This window comes from Amphibalanus amphitrite, unplaced genomic scaffold (assembly GCF_019059575.1).
Source record: "Amphibalanus amphitrite isolate SeventyFive unplaced genomic scaffold, NRLGWU_Aamphi_draft 000332F_arrow, whole genome shotgun sequence".
Classification (NCBI taxonomy): domain Eukaryota; kingdom Metazoa; phylum Arthropoda; class Thecostraca; order Balanomorpha; family Balanidae; genus Amphibalanus; species Amphibalanus amphitrite.
The window spans coordinates 172458-196572 of NW_024881827.1; the positions used below are offsets into that span (position 1 = coordinate 172458).

Genomic DNA, 24115 nt, shown 5'->3' on the forward strand with positions numbered 1-24115 from the left:
ACCGGTGGATGATCAGGGGGCGGGCGGGACATTTGAAACTATTATGGAAGTTGTTATGGAAGACGAAGCTGTTATGGAAGTTATGGAAGACCATCGTTATTCGTTCGTCACTGCTAACGCTGCCGGCCGGCCGTGGCGGCTGGAATGGCGGGCCGGGCACGGGCCGGCCGGCTCATCCGCCGGCGGTGGGAGGCCCGGTGTCAGCTGTGGGTCACTGACCAGCACCGAGCACTGCAGTTGTGAGGGGGACGGGTGCAGGCCATACAACACACATAGAACTGCAACAGGGAACTACTTACATGACACCAGTCAGAGTGGCCAAAACACATGTGCAATGTGCAGGGATCTCAGAAAAGGTATATGTGTGGTCTGATATCACGTAGTTATCGTGATCTTGGATCCGATGGGATCCTAGATCCAGCCAAATGGCTCGAGACGGCAGCTGATTTACCAGAGGCGGCTCTCAGACCTGATCCCAAATGACGGCGGGTAAAACGGTGTGTCGTATACAGGTTATCGTCCGCCCGGCACCGGGGAAGGCGGTGAAATACGGCGAGTGGCGATCCAGCCAGTCAGTGTGTGGCCGCCGGTTAACGGTGAACTGCCACGCTGGGCCCGTATTATAGATATATACGACACCTGTTGATGGTGTGCACGGAACAGAAGGACCAGGCCTCGACGGCCGACGGTGTGCTCTGGAGCCGGGACCGCAGCTCGGCAGGTCACAGCAGCGGCGGCACAGCGGCGCAGAAACACCCCCCCCCCCCCTCTGGTGGAGCCAAACTGTACTCAGGTCACCGGGACATTACCACAAATGATGAGGTGAGCTCCTAGTGTATTAGTCAAAGCGCAGCCGATTATCAGTAGCGTGGCCAAGTGATAACTAAAATCTAAAAAGCCGTTCCGGAGTCGGAGTCAAGGCAGCTTGATCGACACAGACTCCGACTCCGACTCCCAATCGGTCGGTGGCCCAATTACCCCCTGTACGAAGCAGAGGACACAAAACATGGCGGCGCACACCCGGGCCGTGACGGCGTGCTTCCGTGAACCGAGTCGGACAGACGCGAGGACACTCGTTATGACCGGTGCCGTCAGAGCTCTACACAATTCAGTAGCATCCAGCTGACTATATCCGACCGTCGAATAGCCGGCTATATCATACCCAGGGTTACATTATCCACAATACCCGACCGGTAATTACCCACTGCATCGCATCACTTCATCCAATTACCCACAATACTCGCCCGGTAACTAATTGCCCTAAGCTACAGAATGGTAACAGCTGAAGCGTCTCCTCTCATGTATTTAATAGACATCTGACTGACCAATCTGACCAACAAATCAGCTGACTGACCAATGGTCAGCTGACGGACCAATCAGCTGACGGACCAATCAGCTGACGGACCAACCAGCTGACTGACCAATCAGCTGACTGACCAGTGGTCAGCCGACTGACCAATGGTCAGCTGACGGACCGGTCCCCGCCCCGGGCCGGGTGACGGCCGCCGGCCGGGACCGGAGCGGGCGGGCGCGGCGCGGCCGGCCGCCGTCTGAACTGGCACCGCGTGTATACTGCCAGCTCGGACGGCAGCTAGCCAGTAGTCGAGTAGAGCTGTCCGTGTGGGACGTGTCACAACACGCTCAGCACGGCGCTCAGCACCGCCGAGCCGAGGTGCAGCCAGACCCGGGGGGAGCGGTCACGTGACCGAGCCGTCCGACTCCACCGGGGGACGGTCACGTGACCGAGGCCGGCCGTGTCGCCGGGACCAGGCGCGGTGAACCGAGTCGGACGGTCAGAGACGTGTGTTCTACATACAGAATAGCGTAATGCCACGATCGGTAGTCTCTCCAGCACATCACTTTTCACTGTCCAGTTACCCACAATACCCGCCGGGTAATTACCCACTACATCACACCTCACTGTCGAATTACCCACAATACCCGCCCGGTAATTACCCACTACATCACATCCGTGTGCTACTACTATATCTACACTACTACTACTACAACTAGATCACTACACTAGAGCGGACACGGGGGCCGTGTGCCGGCTGACCGGCGCCGCTCTCAGTGCCGGCTGGTGCAGCACACACGGCAGCAGTCAGCTGGCGGCCCCGGCCGACTGGCTCGGCCTCTCTGCAGTCAGCTCATCACTGCACGGTCGGTAGTGCAGCGCATCAATCCTCCCACTCATACACCCAGACCCGATAACTAGCCTGGCTCTTCAGCTGACAGTACATCTCCTCTGTGGACAGAGCAGAGACACGTCTGAGGTGGACACCTCACACACAGACAGACACACAGACAGCGGTACAGCCATGTCCACACACCGCCGGCCAGTGACGTCACACACAGGACAGACGGCTGAAATGACGTCACCGTCGGCCGTGGTGGCCGTGACGCGTCACGTCACCGTCCGTGACGTGGCCTGCGGCGGTGCTCGAGTGTTTGTGTCTGAGAGGCCGGTGGCGCCGTGCAGCGTCTGTTGTGAGGGACTGACTGGTCAGAGGCGCGGCGCGCGGCGCCCTCTCACCTACCGGGGACACGGAGACAGATGGTACGGGGCTGGCCATCACTATCCCGGCCCAGGTCCGCCTCCTTCAGGGCGGTCAGCACGGCCCGGCCGGTGTCTGCCGTGCAGTGAAGGTACAGAACACACAGCTGCCGACACGACTTCACCAGTCTGTAACAGAGCAGAGCAGCAGAGCCGTCACACACAAACACAGCGGCACCAGCCGGCCGGACGTACGAGTCAGTGTTAGTGTGTCAGTATTTCAGTGTCGGTGTGTTGGTGTCAGTGACAATGCGTTAGTGTCAGTGTGTCAGTGTCAGTGTGTCAGTGTCAGTGTGTCAGTGTCAGTGTGTCAGTGTCAGTGTGTCAGTGTCAGTGTGTCAGTGTCAGTGTGTCAGTGTTAGTGTGTCAGTGTCAGTGTGTCAGTTTCAGTGTGTCAGTGTCAGTGTGTCAGTGTCAGTGTGTTAGTGTCAGTGTGTCAATGTCAGTGTGTTAGTGTCAGTGTCAGTATGTCAGTGTGTCAGTGTCAGTGTGTCAGTGTCAGTGTGTCAGTGTCAGTGTGTCAGTGTCAGTGTGTCAGTGTCAGTGTGTCAGTGTCAGTGTGTCAGTGTCAGTGTGTCAGTGTCGGTGTGTCAGTGTCTGACAGGACAGCCCTCGCCAGTGTCTGCTGACTGACCTGGTGACCGCTGCTGCTGTGAAGGCCGTCTCTGCCGGCCGCTGGAGGTCCCCCAGTGTAAGGTACCACAGCCCGGGGCAGCCGCTGAGACTGTCCAACACGGTGTCAGGGACGCCGCCGGACAGGGTGAGATTCCACAGCTCACGGCACCTGGTGAGGGGCTCCAGGCTCACGGTGTCAGGGACGCCGCCGGACAGGGTGAGTTCCCACAGCTCAGGGCACCTGGTCAGGGGCTCCAGGCTCACGGTGTCAGGGACGCCGCCGGACAGGGTGAGACGCTCCAGCCCAGGGCACCTGGTGAGGGGCTCCAGGCTGCCGGTCGTGAGATCATTACAATCTGGAAAACACACAGACACACATACAGACACGATCAGTTAGCTGTAATACATGGCGATATATGGAAAAAACGAAACAGCTATGAATTCGCATGGTTTTATGGACACAGAAGATGATATAACAGTGGTTCTATATGATATGCCATATAAACATGAATGAATGTGATAACATGAATGAATGAACATGATAACATGAATGTCCATGTTATCTATGGATATGCAATCAGTTCAGCCAATGCATTGAAGTGCACCAAACATTGCATTTCAATCGCAATATGTAGGTATGTTCAACTAACTATGAGCGAATATGTCACTGATCGTACAGTCCTCCTCGGAGGAGCTCAGTTGGCTTCATTATTTCACAAAGCACATTGGCTATGAATCACACCTGTCTCCATGAGGTCCGACAACGACACACCGTTACTCGGTGTCCGCCATTCGCTGATCTCCTATATCAACGGCCTGTCCGTGCTGCCGCTGCTCACCGTATATATCCAGTCGGTTGACCGTCCGTCCCAGGTCAGCCAGGTGACTGATGGTGTCGGCAGCCACCCCCTGGAGAGATACCGACAGACCACTCCCGTACCCTCCCGGCCACCTCGGCTTCGTCACCTCCGGCCCTGTCGGACAGAACTGTGTCAGCTGACTGCAGTCGGACAGAGCTGCCGCCAGCTCCCTGCTGCACTACTGACACCAGAGTGTCAGACACTGACACAGTCAGCATTGAAACAGACGAGCGGCCGCACAGCAATTTTTTAGCAGCAGCAGTAATATGTAGAATGTGAATATGAACATAATACGTATGTGCGAAAAGTATATGCGTAATACAGTAGTCTATGAAACTTCTTATGCTACTCTCATTGGTTGCACTATATCTAATAATCATTCCCCATTGAAATACTTGCTCTCTAATCGTAACAATGCCTGCATTCCCGTGCTGGCCGCCTTCGATCGTGGCGCCACCTATACTCTGTATAACCGCCGCGCCAGGGCCGCGGCCAGTCAGTCTCGTCAGTCTGCTCAGACTCGTCGTCAGCGAGCTCTCTATGTAGTCAGTCAGTGTCAGTTGTCGATCAGGCGTGCGTTCGACATCCGGAAAATGAGGGATAATTATCCGGGATCACCGGTAATAATTTGGTATTGCAAGGATTATCGATGCAATAAGTCATATTTTTATATTGCTTTTGCTTCAGTAATGGCTCTTTTACTCATTGGCATGTGCGTTGTGCACGGTGTCAGCCTAAAACACCGAATGATCCAGTTGATCCCGGAAAATTATCCCTGATTTTCGGATGCCGAATTCGCACTAATACTCAATACGTTTGTTCGGAAATTTGCTGCTTGTGACAATGCAACTATCGCTAGTACCTCAACTTTTAAATCGCCCCGTGACGTTACACTAATATTCCACGCATATGCCACAAGCATGGACACTATCGAAGGGCATCCATTGAACCCCTTCCCCCTCTCACCACAATACGAGACGGGTGCGTATCATTTAGGCCAGGGTTCATAATGTCCAGGGCACAATGTGTCCAGTGCTCGAATTGGCCAGTGCCTTGAATTGGCCAGTGTTCACATTGTCCAGGGATTACATGGTCCAAAAGTGGCCAACTGGCTGCAGATAGGGTAAATTCAAAGAGGCCAGGGTTCATAATGTCCAGGGCACGATGTGTCCAGTGTTCAAAATGGCCAGGGTTCATAATGTCCAGGGCACGATGTGTCCAGTGTTCGAAATGGCCAGGGTTCACAATGTCCAGGGCACGATGTGTCCAGTGTTCAAAATGGCCAGTGCCTTGAATGGGCCAGAGTTCATAGTGTCCAGGGATTACATAGTCAACCCAACCCAACCAAACCTAACCTAACCTAACCTAACCTAACCTAACCTAACCTAACCTAACCTAACCTAACCTAACCTAACCTAACCTAACCTAACCTAACCTAACCTAACCTAACCTAAGGTAATGATGTTTGCCTACCAGGGATAAGGAAATAGTTTCTCGCATGAATAGACTGCAAGCAATAGTAAATCAAATATTTTTAGGTTAAGTGGTTATGCATCAGGCTTCAGGCCTTCGGCCTGAAGCCAGATACATAACCACTTAACCTAAAAATATTTGATTTACTATTGCCTGTAATCTCTCCTAAGGCATTGCCTTCGGCACTGCACTGCTTTGCATTGAGCTGATTCCGTGTTTTTTTACATAATGACGTCACTTTCAGTGACTATGTAATCCCTGGACATTATGAACTCTGGCCCATTCAAGGCACTGGCCATTTTGAACACTGGACACATCGTGCCCTGGACATTATGAACCCTGGCCATTTCGAATACTGGACACATCGTGCCCTGGACATTATGAACCCTGGCCATTTTGAACACTGGACACATCGTGCCCTGGACATTATGAACCCTGGCCTCTTTGAATATACCCTATCTGCAGCCAGTTGGCCACATTTGCACCATGCAATCCCTGGACATTATGAACTCTGGCCCATTCAAGGCACTGGCCATTTTGACACTGGGCATAGCGTACCCTGGACATTATGAACCCTGGCCAGGATGAATGCTCCCCATACGAGACGAGTAATATACACGATTAACGATGAAACTTGCTAGTTGAGGCTGATCAGTTCGACCATTTGCCGTCTCCCCTGTTCATTTGCATATACCGGCATTACATGTGTGATCTGCGGTATATCACCTCTGACATTGAGGCGCCAGAGGCGCTCCGGCAGCTGCCCCCTCAGTCGCGGGAGGTCGGCGGCGGTGACTGATAGGCATTGCAGCTCGGGGCACCTGGTGAGGGGCTCCAGGCTGCCGGCCGTGTGATCAGTACAATCTGGAAAACACACAGACACATATACAGACAGGATCAGTTGGCTGTAATACATGTCGATATATGACAAAACGAAAAACACCTAATAACTCACATGGTTTTATGGACACAGTAGACAATGGTAAGACAGTGCTATTATATGATATATGCAATTAGTTAAGCAAATGCATTGAACTTCATTGAACAGTGCAACACAATTGTTATGAGTATGATCAACTAACTCTGAACGAATATGTCACTGAGTGAACAGTCCTCCATTTTGGAGCTCAATTGGCTTCATTATTTCGCAAAGCACATTGGCTATGTATCACTTCTGTCTCCATTAGGTGCGACACCGGCACACCGTTACTCGATGTCCGCCATTCGCTGAGCTCGTATATCAGCGGCCTGTCCGTGCTGCCGCTGCTCACCGTATATCTCCAGTAGTGTGACCGTCCGTCTCAGGTCAGCCAGGTGACTGATGGTGTCGGCAGCCACCCCCTGGAGAGATACCGACAGACCACGAACCAACGGGTTCCATTCCGGCCACCTCGGCTCCGTCACCTCCGGCCCTGTCGGACAGAGCTGTGTCAGCTGACTGCAGTCGGACAGAGCTGCCGCCAGCTCCCCGCTGCACCACTGACACCAGAGTGTCAGACACTGACACAGCCAGCACTAACACAGCTGAGCGGCTGCACAACGATATTTTTACCAACAGCATACATACGTAAATATTCAAATATGAGCAACGTAAGTATTACCTACGATTTTTGCAAGGCACATTGGCTTAGGCACTAGGCAGCCAGTCAAGGTATAGTAACGGATCAGGTTGGTAGACTACATAAATGTATGGTTCGCAGTGGTTGTAATCTAACCATTTCAAATTACAATAATTGCTACAATAATATTTCATGCACGCACTTGATGCTCACACTATATGCAAAGGCATGCATTGCATCACTCTAACAATACCATATAACACAAACAAGGCTGTAAGATGTTGGCTGAATTTGATCGGTTCGTCCATTTGCCGTCTCCCTGTCCATTTGTTTATCTATATGCATTGTCCATTATACCGGCATTACATGCATGATCCGTGGTATCTCACCTCTGATATTGAGGCGCTTGAGGCCCTCCGGCAGCTGCCCCCTCAGTCGCGGGAGGTCGGCGGCGGAGACTGACAGGCGTTTCACAGTCTTCCGTGAGTTCCGCAGCTCCGTCAGCTCGCTGTCACCGACTCCGGCCGGAAGGATGACAGTGTCTGGCTCCACCCTGATGATGGCACCACGAAGTTGACTTGGGATAGTAGTAATTTGTGCTGGAAAGGTGATTGAACCAATGTCAGGCATTTGTCTAGGTCAAACATAGTACACTTACCTACAGGTGTAGAAAACACAGAGTGAAAACTGTTTGTGGCTACAATGCTGTGATAATTCCGTGTCTGAGTAAATATGTACTTTATCAAAACCATGTAAATTTAATAAATTACGGCGACTTTCCGTAACAGCGTACTCAACAAACAAAATGATAATGGGTCTTTGAGTTAAAACAAAAATCACAATTATTTAGTACATTAGGAGAAAGTGGGGTAAGACGGGCACCTTAACTTTGGAGCCATTTTTCGGCCGGTTAGAAACATCATAGAAACGGGAAACTGAGTGAAAACCTTTGTTAGACATTTTACTTCCATTTGCCAGAAGATGAGACTTTGACCTGATTCAAAAAATAAACTGCAGCTTTGTTTGCAAAACCTTGCAAAACCCCGTCTTACCCCACCCCATGGGGTAAGACGGTCACATGGGTAAGGCAAGACGCCCAGCTTCTTTCACCGACCAGCGCAGCTCGCAACAAATACCCGATATTAGCCGCATTGATACAGTCGCTCGTTGGTCTGAAGTGCTTCGGAAATGGCAGTATACGAGATTCGTGCAGAAGGCGTATGCTCGTATATAGACCCTAGTTCCTAGTTATATCGACCCTAGTTCAGAAGCCATGTAGAACCGTTTTTCACATTCATTATTCGAGAATGAACTGTACCGAAGGAATATTGCTAACATGTCTGTGAGTTTCGGAATCGAGCATATTCTTATACAGGGGCGGATCCAGGAAAACTCCAAGGGGAGGGTCATGAATCGAAGTGGTGCCCCTACCTATACCCAAAATTAAAAACTCAACGGATTTCGTCCACTTCATTTTGGTGGTGCCCCCATTTTCAGTTTTTTTTTCTTTTTATTTTTTTTTAGTCAGTATCTTAACTCTTAGCAACAACCACATTTACCAATTGTAAGCAAGTATATATGAATGTGCTATGTGTATATATGTTGTTGACGCTGAGTAGTGAGTACTTACCAGGAACGTTATCAGGTAAGCAAATCGTTGTCAGTCCGACGAACTTGACCCTGGCGTCTAAAGCGTCTGTCCTCGACACTTCAGGCTTGTCAGGGGCACCAAAGTCCTTCCAGGGACACCACAAACCTGTCAGGGGCACCTACGGCCTTGTAGGGGCGCCACAGGCCCGCCAGGGGCACCACAGGCCTGCCAGGAAGCAGGGGCACCACAGGTCTAGCAAGACGACAGGAATGTCAGGGGCACAACGGGCCTGTTGGGCCCATGAGCACCCCTAGGGGCAGGGGCACCACAGTCCTTCCAGGGGCATCGCAGGCCTGTGAGGGGCACCAGCGGCCTAGCAGGGGCACCAGTCAACACAGGCCTGCCAGGGGCACCACAGACCTGCCAGGGGCACCAGAGGCCTGCCAGGAGCACCACCGACCTCGCAGGGGTAACTTGGGCCTGTCAGGGCCCAGGGGCACCACGGGCCTGTCGAGAGGCACTTCAGGCTTTTAAGGGGCACCATAGTCCTCTCCGGACGCAGGGGTAGCAGGGGCACCAGAGGCCTGCCAGGGGCACTACAGGCCTAGCAAGGGCACCACTGGTCTATCAGGGGCACCACGAGCCTGTCATAGCCAGGCATCTCAGGCTTGTCAAGGCCCAGGGGCACCACAGGTCTGTGAGGGGCACAAGCGACCTAGCAGGGGCACCAGTCAACACAGGTCTGCCAGGGGCGCCACAGACCTGCCAGGGGCACCACAGACCTGCCAGGGGCACCAGAGGTCTGCCAGGGGCACCACCGGCCTCGCAGGGGCACCTTGGGCCTGTCAGGGGCACCACGGGCCTGCCGAGGTGCACTTCAGACTTTTCAGGGGCACCAGTCCTCTCCGGGCGCAGGGGTACCAGCGGCCTAGCAAGGGCACCAGAGGCCTGCAAGGGGCACCAGCGGCCTAGCAAGGGCACCAGAGGTCTGTCAGGGGCACCACAGGCCTAACAAGGGCACCACGGGCCTGTCAGGGGCACCTCAGGCTTGTCAGGGCCCAGGGACACCACAGTCCTTCCAAGGGCACCGCAAGCCTGTCAGGGGCACCAGAGGCCTGCCAGGGGCACCACAGGCCTAGCAAGGGCAACACTGGCCTGTCAGGGGCACCTCAGGCTTGTCAGGGCCCAGGGGCACCATAGTCCTTCCAGGGGCATTACAAGCCTGTCAGGGGCACCTCAGGCTTGTCAGGGCCCAGGGGCACCACAGTCCTTCCAGGGACATTACAAGCCTGTCAGGGGCACCAGAGGCCTAGCAAGGGCACCACAGGCCTGCCATGGACACCACAGGCCTGCCAGGGGCACCACCGGCCTTGCAGGGGCGCCTCAGGCCTGTCAGGGGCACTACGTGCCTGCCGGGGACACTTCAGGCTTGTCAGGGGCGTTACAGTCCTGTCAGGGCCCAGGGGCACCAGGCCCGTGGTGTCCCTGCTAGGCCTGTGGTGCCCCTGGCGGTCCTGTGGTGCCCCTGTGAGGACTGTGATACCCCTGATAGGCCGGTGGTGCCCCTGGCAGGTCTTTGGGCCCCCGGGCCTCAAGGGGGGGGGGGGCATGACCCATGTGACCCCCCCCTTGGATCCGCCCCTGTTCTTATAAGAAATGTTTCTTTTTTTCCTACAGCAACAAAAATATTTTCACCATTTACAGACCCATCGAATTCATAGTTGCCCGTCTTACCCCAAACTCAATGTCAGAAGTTAAGCACGATTTTGCTCTGTGGACAATTTGATGCAGACAAAGCAAATCCGTGGTAAATGAACACCGGTGGTATATGAGTGTACCACAAGTGATTCCAAGTTTTTAACTCTATAGTGCTGCACACAAAAGCTTCAACAATACATCATGGATGTTTTCAATGAAATGAGTGTTTTAATTAACCCTCGCCCCGTTGGGGGGGGGGGGCATTTATGCCCCCCTGTGGTTTGTCCTGAATAGCAAGAAAACGGCGGCGCACAGCGCCGCTAAATTTTCAGTACCTTCCCGGGCATCAATTTGACACCTTCACACCAAATTTCAAGTCTTAGGTCACCTTAGGTCAGGAGTTATTGAGGTCAAACTCAGGTCATGTTCGAGCAAAAATGAGCAAAAAACATGCAATCTTGAAACGCTCACCAAATCTACAGTTATCAAGCAATTTCAACGTTCTTTACATAGTCTAGTAGAAAAAAGCGGCGCTACAAAACTGCGATCTTGGATTTTAAAAATTTGGTTTTTTAACCCAAAAAAATCAAAATAATTGATTTTTTTCTTTCAAAAACTAAAAAAATCTGAATTTCAAAAAAAATGGAATATATGTGATAGTCCCTGCACAGTGCACACTTCTATATACATACCAAATTTCAGATCGATATCTCGTTTTTTGGCCAAGTTATAGCGACAAAACTGTTCAAAAATGATGACGTCAAATTTTTTAACTCAATTTTTAGCGATTCTAGACCACGTGCGGCAAAACAAAGACCACCATTGAACTCCCCGTGACGAGCGGCATCGATTCGATACCCATTTTATGCAAAAATATCAACTTTGAAATTTGACCTAATTTGACCTGACCTTGACCTGACCTTGACCTGACTTTGACCAAAACGTGACCTAAGCTGGCCCCAAAGGCTGCCTGACCAACATAATCGCATTTGTCAAGTAAAATGGACCATAAAACATGTATCACACGACACTTTCATATTGTGACCCCCCAGTGACCTGACCTCTGTGACCTGACCTGATATCAGTGACCTCAAATAGCAAAATATGTGTTTGAAGAACATTTCCCTATCAATGATTTTGAATGAAATGCATTTTACTCGATTTTACCACGCATTTCTTGAAATGCCTGTACACGGTGAAAATTCGACCTTTGACCTGACCTGTGACGTCATCGATTTGACCTAGGTCAATAAAATTGGGTCACAAGGTAGTTCCCTGATAGGGCTATCCAACACCGTTTGCCGCTTGTCGCTAGGTTGCGTGGTTCTCGACCAGACTGCAAAGTATGGCACGCAGGTCGACGAGGCGCACCGGCCCAAGTTCAAAATCCGCACCAACCCTTCAAACTGAGCCGGAAAATCCGTACCAAAGCGAGCCGAGAGCCCAAAATATCCGCACCGAACCCATAGGCAATTGTAATGCAAGGGACTTCATCCACCTCACTATAATTATTTCCCCTCCAATTTCAGTTTCACGAGCAACGCTCACCACGGGACCGCGCCGCGCGCTTGTACCGGAAGTTTGAAATAGAGCAAAAATAGACGGACGCCGGTGACAACAGGGCGCCGGAGGGCATATTGGGTCACGTGACATTCGGAACTTCTCCCCTCTCTGTGGGCCTTCTACATGCTAAATGTCACGTGTGAATTTGACGAGCCTTGATAAATCGCCCCAACAAACTTTCGTATGAATAAAACTAATGACGTCATTCTAAAGTAGCGTGCTGATTGGCAATTCAAACCATCTGTTCGCAAATGTGACATACCAGTCACCACCGCAACATCACGTTAATTTCCGAGGCGAGAATGGATTTGTTCTGCCGCAATTGTTACTTCGTAGAGTAAATTTAAAACCTTTCTCCGTCACCGTGCGTCACCGTAGCTGGCACGCATTTGTAGGGCTTTCCAGAGAACAGTCAACAAGGAAACCCGGGCGGGTAAGAACCGAGGAAGACCAAGCGAAGTCCACACCGCCTCAAGGTTCAGGCCAAATCCGCACCGCACCAGGCAAAATCCGCACCGCACCACTCAAAAATCCGCACCAGCCGAACAAGCCCGCACCGACGAGATCTCGTCGAATTTGCCATACTTTGCAGTCTGGGTTCTCGAGATCTTGGGGGGGGGGCAAAATGCCCCCCCCAACAGGGCGCGTTGCTCGGCAGAGCCCAACGGTGCGCGGGTTAAAGAAATCAAAAGAAAAGATTATCGACTGAACACAAATTCACCAGACTTCAATGGTAGTGTGTAGTGGGAAAGGCAATTCTGGTCCTAATTTTTCTCGCTCGTAGCGCTATTGGTTTGTTCTGCAGAAGGGGTGCCCGTCTTACCTACCCTGACCGTCTTACCCCACTTTCCCCTATATTCCGAACTAGGCATATTTTATTGATGTCATTTGATCAATCTGACAGCTTTTGAAAACTTTTCACATAAGTATTTAGTTCAGCTCTTATGTGTAGCTAATTATTTCAATTTTGTATCGTTATAAATTTTGTAGCGTAAATATTATGTCCAATACAGGCCCAAACCATTGACCAGCACCATTCACCATACGACTTGTCATCCTACGGCTTACCATGGCTTATGGCTTCTGTCTTACCTTAGAATGAGGCAGCATTACCTGCGGTACATGTAATATGTGTTGTATCAAGGCATTCTTGGTTTGATTTAGGCTTCAGATTTTCAGAGATAAACTGCTTCTCCACGTTATTTATGAACATTTGCAAAAAAAAAGTTCCTTAGAGCAAAAATAACAAGCAAGGAGCTGTGCCGACGGCCTGTTTTCCTGTTCTTCGTGTCCCCGTGTCGCCCCTGCCCCGTTCAGGAGCGCCCGGCAGCGCCACCTGCACCTGACCAGTCCGGCAGCGTTTGGGGTCGCCGCGCACCGCCGACAATCAGCTGACGCGGCCGGCAGCGCGTCTCAAGGTCACTGGAGGTCAGCCGGGCCGCGGCCCGCTGGGGTGGCCTTGACGTCACAGCCAGCGAGCGCTGAGCGCCGGAACAGTTACTGTTGTTTATCCCTTCCTAGCCATTCATATATGAGTAACTTCAATCGTTGCTCACCATCCGTGACTAGTAGCGTAATCCGTGACCCCAGCTCCGTGGCCAGGTGACTGATGGTGTCGGCAGCCACCCCCTGGAGAGATACCGACAGACCACTCCCGTACCGTCCCGGCCACCTCGGCTTCGTCACCTCCGGCCCTGTCGGACAGAGCTGTGTCAGCTGACAGCAGTCGGACGGAGCTGCTGCCGGGTCGGGAGGCGGCTGACACTGTGGTGTCAAACCCTGACACAGACGACACTGACAACACCAGGGTCGATCGGCACTGTTGGACAGTAATTGAAAATTGCGCACAATGCATGCACTAGTGTGTATAACCTACGCTTATACATGCGTCAATTAATTAATACAGTTCAGTACATACAGGTCATACCTATTCGTTTGAAAGAGTATAAAGAAGGTACAATACAGTGGCTAATATTTGTGTAGCATGTAGGTAGCATGGCACATACCTATTATGTCCGCTGAACGTTTATCACTGAAACTGCTACTTTATGTATAGTCGACTACAGAACTGAATGATGTTCCACTTTTCACAGGCAATTATTTGCCTGGAGTGGTAGGCTGTGCCGCATCACACGGGGTGAGTTCACAAATTATAGCTTCGTCCCAATGCTCACAGATAAACGGCACAGCTTAGCGCTCCGGTCAACTGATAGCTTCTGAGGAGTGGAACATCATTCTGTAATCGACTATACTATTTAACACGCGCAGTGGAAGGGTTGCGAGTACTACGCCCAGTGGAAGGGGGGGCGGATGTCGCCCCCCTAAGATCTCAGCTCCCACTGGAGCTAGAAAGACGAAATTTGGAGGGTAGGTGGAGGCCATGGGGAACTCTGTTGTGTGTGCATTTCATGACCCTAGGTCAATGTCTTCAAGGTCAAATGAGGTCAAATGAGGTCAAATCTGCCATATTTGCGACTTTTTTGCGTTTACACGCCGATAACTCGAAAAGGTACCATCTGATTTTATTTTTTCTTTCACTATACGAAAGACCAAACATTTGTGAGTATGTATAGTGAATTTCAAGTTAATCCAACGATGAATATGGCAGTTAGAAGCCTACTAAGGGTAAGATGTCGCCGGCTGAAGCGGGATCGGCCAACGCGGGAAACGCGGCAATCACAATTTTGTGTTTACACACTCATAACTCAAGCTGTTACCGGCCGATTTTCAAAATTCTTTGACCATATGATTGCCTGTACATTTCTCAGTCTTCTCACTAAATTTGACGCGAATCTAATGTAATCAGAGTTAAGGAGCGCGATGTAAAGACGGAACCGTCCCGCCCCGGCACAGTCTACAATTCAGGCGGCGCGCAACAGCTAGCGCCGGCCGCCGCGCCGCCGCGCCGCCGCCGCGGCAGGATGTTTGACTTTACACCGCTATTTCTAGAAAAAGTTGTGAACCGATTTTCTTATTTATTGCACGGGAAGATCCGCAATTCAATTATGGACAGATAGCCAAAATTTCACACTAATTATATGTTTGCGGCGCGAGTTATTGCCGAAAAACAGGAGAGGTGGGCGAAATCCGCCCCCCCCCCCCTTCCACTGCGCGTGTTTTAACCCTCGCCGGCCGAGGGGGGGGGGAGCGGGTGCCGCCCCCCATAGGGTTTTTGCGATAGCTCCGAACACGCTGGCGATGGAGAGCTGAAACTTAACATACCTGACCTTTGATTCAAGCCGGATCTTTTGACATCAACTGCTTTTTTGGGTCAGGTCAGGTCACTGACCTATGACGTCATAAGTGAACCTCTGCACGGTCTTCAGATTTCGCAACTTCGCAACGCACTCACTGCCAGAGGAGATGTCACAGGGAAATGAAACTTGCAGGATCTAGTATCCATTATGAGTCTCACAACTTGTATATCTCGGATTTTTCCTTAACCCTCGCCCTGGCAGGGGGGTCGATGCGACCCCCCCCTAAGGTTTTTCGAAGATAGCGTAAAAACGGCGGCGCGCAGCGCCGCCAAATTTAGCACAGCCTATGGGGCAACCTTTTTACATATGACCTGAAAATTTCAGGTCCGGGTGACCTTGGGTCAGGTCACCAGGTCAGAAAAACCGGTACAAGGTCAAGGTCAAATTTCAATTTTCTTTTTGCACCTGTCCAACTCACAGTTTTGCACTGATTTCCTTCAAACTTTCAGGATGTGCTAAGTTCACCGAGTTGTATAACATATAGTTCGGGTTTTTTGAGGTTACCGTAAAGTGGGGCTATTTTAAACGGATTTTACTGTTTTTGGACTCTCCCTTCAAAACGGTTGATATTTCCTATAGCATGTAAATTGGAAAAACGTAGTTCTCTGTAACCGCTTTCAGATAGGTCAATTTTGGTTCAGCTAGTAACCATACATAAATTTATTTTTTTAATTGAAGCCTGTTTCAAATAGCCCCACAGTGTGGGGCTATTTGAGACAGTTTTAGTTGCAAGGAAATTGAAGAAAATTGGTCAAGCGAGGGATAATTCTTTTAAAGCCATGCGATTGGAAATTAAATTTTGATACTTCTGGCAAAAAAATATTTCTTTCAAATACAGTTATATAACCCTTATAATCAAATTTTTCGTTTTTCGTTGGACATAGCATTTCCGTCTGCTAAAAATTGCATTACTTTATGCTAGGGCTGTCATAATATGATGTGATCCTAAGCTCTAAAAATCACAGGATGATTATCTAGGACTATTTCTAAGTAAACGATGGTGAAAGTTTCAAATAAAGTTGTTGTGTTTATATCTGGCGGCGTAAAACATATAGGCCGAAAGTTGGTGGGGCTATTTGAGACAGGCTCGCTACTGCATTAAACGCACCGTAATGCCTTAAAATAGGGAAAGCAGTTTCCAAAATGGTTGAATGAATGATATGCATGATCGATTGCTCCATTGCACATCTACCTGTGAAGAAATCACAGAAAAAGGTCAAATGGTTTTGATTTTATACCGATTTTGCTAGACCACTACATGTTGTATCGACTGGCCGCTTACCGCACTGCATCACTAGTACGCGTACTGAAGGCTCACCTAACAGTAAGTATGGTAAAAAACCTTCAATGGTGCTTATGGTCAACCAGAGAAGACATGGGTCGATTACCGACCACGTCAGTGACTGATGAAACACATTTTATGCACATTGCACATATTCATGATAAAGGTGACTAATATCGTCACATGGTCGTATTAAGTTACAATGTGTAAATATTGCTTGCTGCTAAAAGTACCATGAACCCATGGCCGATTCATCGGTGTTCCTTAGGTCGAACGTTTGATACACCTTAGGCAGATGCCGCAGGGGCGTCGCCACGGATTTTTGACTGGGGGGGACGGATTGGCTGACTAAAAACCCAAAAGTTAGTTAGTTTAGCGTACAATTTCAGGCCTATGCACTACTTGTAACGCATACACAATACACATGTTCTCATGTTCTCGCGTGGAGGCGTTATTAGTCACACTCTTTTCTACCTGTGCATGAATTGGCGGCGCGAAGCGCCGCGAAAATTGGCAAAAACTCTTGGCAATACAGTCCCAAAACGCATAAATTTTGCATCCCGCGTAATAAGTTTGATACCAGGACAGTTAGGGTCTGGTCACCAAGTCCAGCAGCCCTGCCTCTAAAAAATCGTGTGGTCCTCTGTAAACCGCTGTCAACCATAGGTACAGTTTTTTCCAACTTCTGTGCAGTGTAGCTGCAGGACTGCGGGGTCGGAGTCGACTTCGGTCGTAGTCGACGGTTTTGGTCGGATACGGAGTTGGAGTCACCAAAATCGTAACAGACTTCAACTCTGAAGTCAGAGTCAACGTCATCCCCGAGGATGGGTCGAATAAGAGCTGGAGATTCTGTTGGCTGTGGTGATTGTAGGGGTCATGGTAAGACCAATATAGGGGCATACTGAGCATTACGTCCTCCTGGGCTCTCTCAGACCAGGACGAGGTCCTCTCACCCTCAAGCATCAAGCGTTCAAAGGCCATGGTGAGACCTTCTGCTGTCGGATGGCCTCGAACGGGAAGAGGGCCGTTTGAGACTTGAGAGTGAGCTGAAGGTCTTGACTATTACGAATATCCTATGTAAAATGTGTGGTCTCTGCAAGCTGTTGTCCTACTGCACTCTGAGACTTTGGGACAGATCTTCAGCCCTTGTTGGATATGGTCGCCCCTACAACTGGAGCTTTGGCTCCCTATCGACGACCTGGAACGGACAGTCCAGAGCTGCACCTCGTAGACAATGTTATCTTTTATGTGCCAGGAAACGTTCAAAGAGACAAAAGCATCACATCACATGTTTTTTCACTCCGATGCGGGCCGAGGAATGCCGTGGTCGGAGATGGAGCGGGGACTCCGAGCGTTTTTTTTTTTAAGCCGGAGTCGGAATTACCAAAATCATCTACTCCGCAGCCCTGTAAGCAAGGGTACAGTGTCAGCAATTCGCAGATTCAATTTGTATACGAGTAGGTATCCGCAATTTCATCCCAAAACGACAATACACCAATGTCGTGGGTCACTTTTTAAATCATTCATGAGGATATTTTTGCGGGGGACGTCCCCCCGGATTCCTCGACTGGGGGGGACGCGTCCCCCCCCGTCCCCCCCGGTTTCGACGCCCATGGCAGATGGCGTTAAGTCTTTAGGATGCATCATATCACCTGTTTTAGGGCCTTGGGATCACAATCATCAGCTGTACTTTGTATACGTTGAGGTTTGACGAGGTGGGTATCATCGGGATTCTGAGACATCGGGTTACACAATTGTCACTACCGCTAACAATATATAATGTATTCATGTAAAATGTGCTTAGCCCATAAGTAAAACGATAGTAACGATAGATTCGGATGCAAAGTTTTTAAAACTTTAACCATGTTAAGCTGAAGGTAGGGGTGCTTTTCGTATAACTTAAATTCTGGTTTTCCTGTATTTCTCATTTAATGCCAAATTTCTTTCAAATTTTTTCAAAATTTTCAAAAAACCCTATTCATGGAATTTATTGCTAAATTCCACATCAGCTTGAGCAAAAATTGATCAAAAATATCAAACGGTTTTAATTTTACAGCAATTTTACTAAGCCACTGACGTACTGTCTCAAATAGCCCCACTGTCTCAAATAGCCCCACTTTACGGTACTGACCTGAGGTCAGTTAGAGGTCATTACGTCGTAGTGTTAAGCCTATGGGAAAATACTAAATTCGGAAAATACTGGAGATATCCGCTTCGTTCTATCACTTTTGTGCTTTGAAACCACAGTACTTAACAGCAGGTCACTTGGCGCTTCTTTGTTTGGTGTACTTATCCATGGGTCAGGTCAAATGAGGTCAACTGAGGTCAAATGACGTTTTTGCCAATAACTTGGTACATAATGACGCTAGAGCTTAAAAAAATGGTATCATGGTGCTCCTGGTGATCAGCCGAATCGAATGATGTGCGATATGATGCAATTTGGTTAAAGGGACCCTTCCACCTTCAAAAAAGTTAATGAATTGGCATGAAATTGATGTCGCTCGGTTCAGAAAGAGCAAAAACGAATATCTACCAAATTTCATCGAAAAATATTCACCGGTTTTCAAGATATTAGACTTTTACTTTTGTTTACTTTTTGGGATCTCCGCTGTTCCTAGCGACTTTATTTGAAAGTGCGGCATTTGTTGCGCGCACAGCAGCATATACCACCGCGTGCTGGGGCATTCCACGATAGATCGTACCACTTTTTTCCAATTTGACACCCTCATCTCTCGGAATTTGACGAGAATTGGTCTAAGGGGTAATCAGGGGCTCTGAATCCACCTGTAACAATTTCAGGCTTATCAGTTAAGTATTTTATGAGTTATGGTGTATAACATTTTTTGGATCTTGCTTTGCAGCGCTAAGTTTGGCGGGCTGTAACTCTAAGACGGATTATTCAAATGCCAAATGTTATATAACATTGAACTTGCAATGAAACAGAGATTAATATGTATTTTTGAAATTTCGAAAAATATGTTTTTTTATAAATGACATATCGAGTTTTCTTTCATTTGTATTTTTTGGACTTTGGGACCAAATTTTTTTGAATTTTTATTTCGTTAAAAAAATATTTGGCTCATTGTTAAGAAGTATTCAAAAAATTAGGAAGGTGTGCTTTCTATAAATGTATTTATTTTACGTCACGATAACGGTTTCGAATAGTGATTTCGGGAGGGGAGCTTACAAATGGCGTGGTAAAGCTGCCTAGTGACATCACGGGTTACTGAAACTTCAATTCAAGTCTGAGTCATCTGAAAAAAGTGAAAAGAGGGTTCATTCAACCCTCTTTCCTATAAGCGCGAGGGTGAAAAAGGCTGTTTGGTTCTGACATTGTTTTGGACGCCAATGACCATAGCTGTCCGAGATGAAAGTTACAGGACGCATACATGGTATCCTCCAGAGGTCTCACAACTTGTATATCTGGGAATTTTTCAAGGTTACTTGAGGTCAGGTCGGTCACGTGACATCACTGTTATAAATCAATGGGGAAATATAAAAACTGTTATTCTGGCGCCAAGAATGATCTAAAACTATCCCACGTACATGGTATCGTGATTTCATGCACTCCTTGCAAAGTCCAATGCTTTACTTTTGCATTGTTAACCTTGCGTGACGTCATTTATGACGTCACTAGGGTCGTACGAGTTTTTCGTCAATAACTCCCGATCAAATGGAGCTAGAGAGTCGGGAAAGCCACCAATGGACTCGGGAAGACCTTCCGAATCGAATGATATGCCATATGATACCCTTTGCCCAGCTTCGTGACTTGAGGGGCTCTGACCTGACCTTGACCCGAGGTCAACTACTTAAGTTGACCCCACCCTAGCAAAAAGTATACCATTCGATGCACCTCAGCTAGGCGAACACAATGATGCCAAAATCGCGGCTCTGCGGCCATTTTTTGCGAAGTTATTTACTAAAAACCGAAGCCGTAACTTCAGTCACGTGACCTGACCTCAGACGCCACCGATGAACCTGAGACCTTAAAATCGGGTACCAATCGCTGCGACTTTTAACGGCACACACGCTCGTTTTTTCCGCGAGGCTCTAGCTCTATTAGAAGCGAAACGGCGTGCTGGGGTCGTATCAACCCCTCCGAAACCCATTTTGTTTGCGGGAAAATGAGAAACTTATAGAAAGAACACCTTTCTAATTTTTTGCATGTCGATTTGCAATGACATGAAGATTATTTTGAAAAAATAAAAATGTGAAAAATTTTGGTCCCAAAAGTCATTAGAGGCAAATGAAAAAAGATTAAGGTTTTTGCTCAACAATGAATTTTTTTCTTTGGAATTTTTACATAGTAATATTAATTTTTGATTCATCGCAAGCTTAGTGTTGTTTATTTTTTGTTGGTTGCTTAAGCCGTTCTTGAGTTATAGTCCATCAAACTCACCGTTACATACCGAAGCTAAAAAATGTAATGCAATATAACTCAAAAAGTGTTGGTCTGAGAAGTCTGATATTTTGCCAGGCGTCTTTGGGGCCTATGATTACCCCTAGGACCGATTTTCATTAAAATCTGAGAGATGAGGGTGACGGGCCTGGTACGATCTATCGTGGAATGCCCCTGCTACCAAACGTTTTAGTAAAAGATTTAAAATCGTTAGATCTCCGCTGACGTCACAAATTCTAAGGGGGCATACCAATGCATTAACCCCTTAGAATCCGAAAACTGCAAGTTTGAAATTCGATACCTCCGAATTAAAGCATTTTTCGATGTTGTGAGTGCCCAAACCGGTATTTTCAGGCCATGGCCACCAATTTGGCTATCTCAACTCAAATCTAATGTTAAGGTGGGAGGGTCCCTTTAGCTTTAACTTAACCCTCGCCCGTATAGGGGGGGGGGGGGTCGAACGGACCCCCCCCCCTCATGGTTTTTCGCGAATAACTCGCGTAAAAAGCGGCCGATCACGACGAAACTTTCAGTACCCTCGCGTTCATCAATTTCACACCTACAATGAAAATTTCATTACCCTGACCCAAATGACCTTTGACCTCTGACCTACTTTTCGAGACCATGTTTGGCTGGAATCGCGATTCGGCGTATGTCGGCTCGCATTAGCCGCGCGTTTGCAGTCTTTTCGTGGTTTCAAGCGTTCAAACATGTGATATGATGTTGCCCCCATGCATTAGGGTGGGTGTCAAGGTCACCTGAAGGTCAGGTCAGGTCATTGACCTTTGCTGACCTCGGTACACTTTTTCGAGTTTTACATGTTTCTAGGCCAGTTTTTGGAACTGAATTCGAATTTAGCAACCATATGAACATTTACGAAGTAGTTTTGGTGCCTTCGTAACATGCTACGAAGCTGTCAGAGGCGGTTGCCACCTACTACGAATACCCTTACTGGTTGACCTGACCTGACCTGACCCGACCTGGCCTAAATACATGAAGACATCATCTGTGATCAAAACTAACATGATATTCGTGATCAGCGCCCCGAAAAACCCCACAGCAGCCACACTTTACGACGTTCTAGCAGGTCCCGATTTTCCCGCCTTTGGGGTCATTGACCTGACCTGCAAGGTCAACCAATGACCTAGGACCTTAAAATTGGGTATTATCGGCTTCCTCTTGTCACGGGCAACACGCTCGTTTTTTCCGCGAAGCTCTAGCTCGATCAGGGGCGAAACGGCAAGGGGGGTCCAACGGACCCCCCCCCCCTTGTACGTTCGCGGCTGGAAAAACACAAATACGGGCGAGGGTTAATTTATTAAAGGGACCCTCCCACCTTAACATTGGTTTTGAGTTGAGATAGCCAAATTGGTGGCCATGGCCTGCAAATACCGGTTTGGGCACTCACAACATCGAGAAATGCTGCAGTCATGGAATAGCATTTGAGAAATGCTATTCCATATTCGAAGATATGGAATTTCAAACTTGCAGTTTTCGGATTCTAAGGGGCTAATGCATTGGTATGCCCCCTTAGAATTTGTGACGTCAGCGGAGATCTAACGATTTTTAAATCTTAGACTAAAACCATCGTTAACACGTGGTGGTATACGCTGCTTTGCGCGCAACGTCTGCCGCACTTTAAGGCTGCCAAATTATTGCTTCCAAATAAAGTCGCTAGTAACAGGGAGATCCCAAAAAGTAAACAAAAGTAAAAGCCTAATATCTTGAAAACCAGTGAATATTTTTCGGTGAAATCTGGTAGATATTCGTTTTCGCTCTTTCTGAACCAAGGGACATCACTTTCATGCCAATTCATTAACTTTTTTGAAGGTGGGAGGGTCCCTTTAATTTAAGTTTACTTAAAATTTAAGAAAAACTTTAAGTACACTTAAGCAAGCTTAAAAGTATATCATTCGACGCGCCTTGACGTGCTGAGTTCACTGGTGATTTTCTTTTTGCTCTATCTTAATTAGATCAAAAGTTATAAGCGAAAAACTTGTGACCTGTTTTTAGCGAAATTTTTACATTTATACCCCCCCAAAACCCCCCTAAATATTGACCTAGAGCAACCAAATTTGCACAGGGGCGAGAACACCAGGGGGCCCACCTCCCTTCCAAATTTGGTGTTTCTAGGTGCCATAGGAGCCAATCGCGAGGGGGGGGGGGTCGCATCGACCTCCCCCCCCCCTGCCAGGCCGTGTTATGAAAAATGCCCTGCCAGGGCGAGGGTTAAGGTCATATGAGGTCAGGTCACTTTCGTGACCTCACCATTATAAGTCAATGGGGAAAAATGAAAACTGCTATTCTGGCGCCGGGAACGATCTCCAGCTATCTCAAGCACACAGAATCGTGATTTGATGCACTCCTTGCAAGGTTAGATGCGTCACTTTTGCAATGGTGACCTTGCGTGACGTCATTTATGACGTCATCAAGGTCATATTAGTTTTTCGTCAATAACTCTTGATCAAATTGAGCTAGCGAGTCGGGAAAGCCACCAATGGACTCAGAAAGACCTGCCGAATCGAATGATATGCGACATGACCTCTTTCGACCAACTTCGTGACCTGGGGGTGCTGACCTGACCTTGACCTGAGGTCAACACCCCAAGTTGACCTGACCCGGACAAAAAGTATATCATTCGACGCGCCTGAGCGAGGCGAACACGATGCTGCCAAAGTCGCGGCTCTGAGGCCGTTTTTGGCGAAGTTATTCACCAAAAACTGAACCGTACCTTGGGGCACTTGACCTGACCTCAGAGGTCACTGGTTGACCTAGGACCTTAAAATCGGGTACCAATCTCTGCGTCTCGTAACGGCGCACACGCTCGTTTTTTCCGCGACGCGCTAGCTCCACCAGGGGCGAAACGTTGAGGGGGGTGGTACCCGCCCCCCCTCCCCCCTCGGCCGGCGCGTATGTAGAAAACCAATAGGTCCGGCGAGGGTTAAGTACCTACCACCATTCAGAAGTAATAGTACGCGTTTCCTCAACTACTTCTCACCGGCAACGTATAGCGTCCTCAGTGACGTCGGCAGCAGCCGCAGCCACCGCCCCGTTCCGAAGGACGGTACCCTGACGGTCAGCTCCTCCAAGCGGGGAAGACTCTGCAGGAGCGCCGTCAGCTGATCCTCGCCAAGGGCTGACGGAGCGTCAAACGTCGTCATGGTTACAAGGCCGAGCGCCTCCTCAAGCGTGTTGAATAGACTGGCGACCGATGGCTGGGGCTCCGTCTGTACCGTGACGTCACAAGCCGTCGATGGCGGGGAC

At 49.0% G+C, this 24115-nt stretch overlaps 1 protein-coding gene across 1 annotated transcript; it reads right to left on the reverse strand.

Annotated features, from left to right (window-relative positions):
• Positions 1–2177: 2177 nt before the first annotated feature.
• LOC122388696 lies at positions 2178–24090 on the reverse strand. Its single transcript, XM_043379995.1, has 7 exons — positions 23850–24090; positions 13470–13607; positions 7451–7660; positions 6774–6914; positions 3483–3525; positions 2538–2683; positions 2178–2245 (listed from the first exon to the last, which is right to left on the reverse strand). The coding sequence occupies exons 1-7, from the start codon at positions 24010–24012 to the stop codon at positions 2178–2180; spliced, it is 909 nt and encodes a 302-aa protein (XP_043235930.1). The 5' UTR covers positions 24013–24090.
• Between the last annotated feature and the right edge of the window lie 25 nt (positions 24091–24115).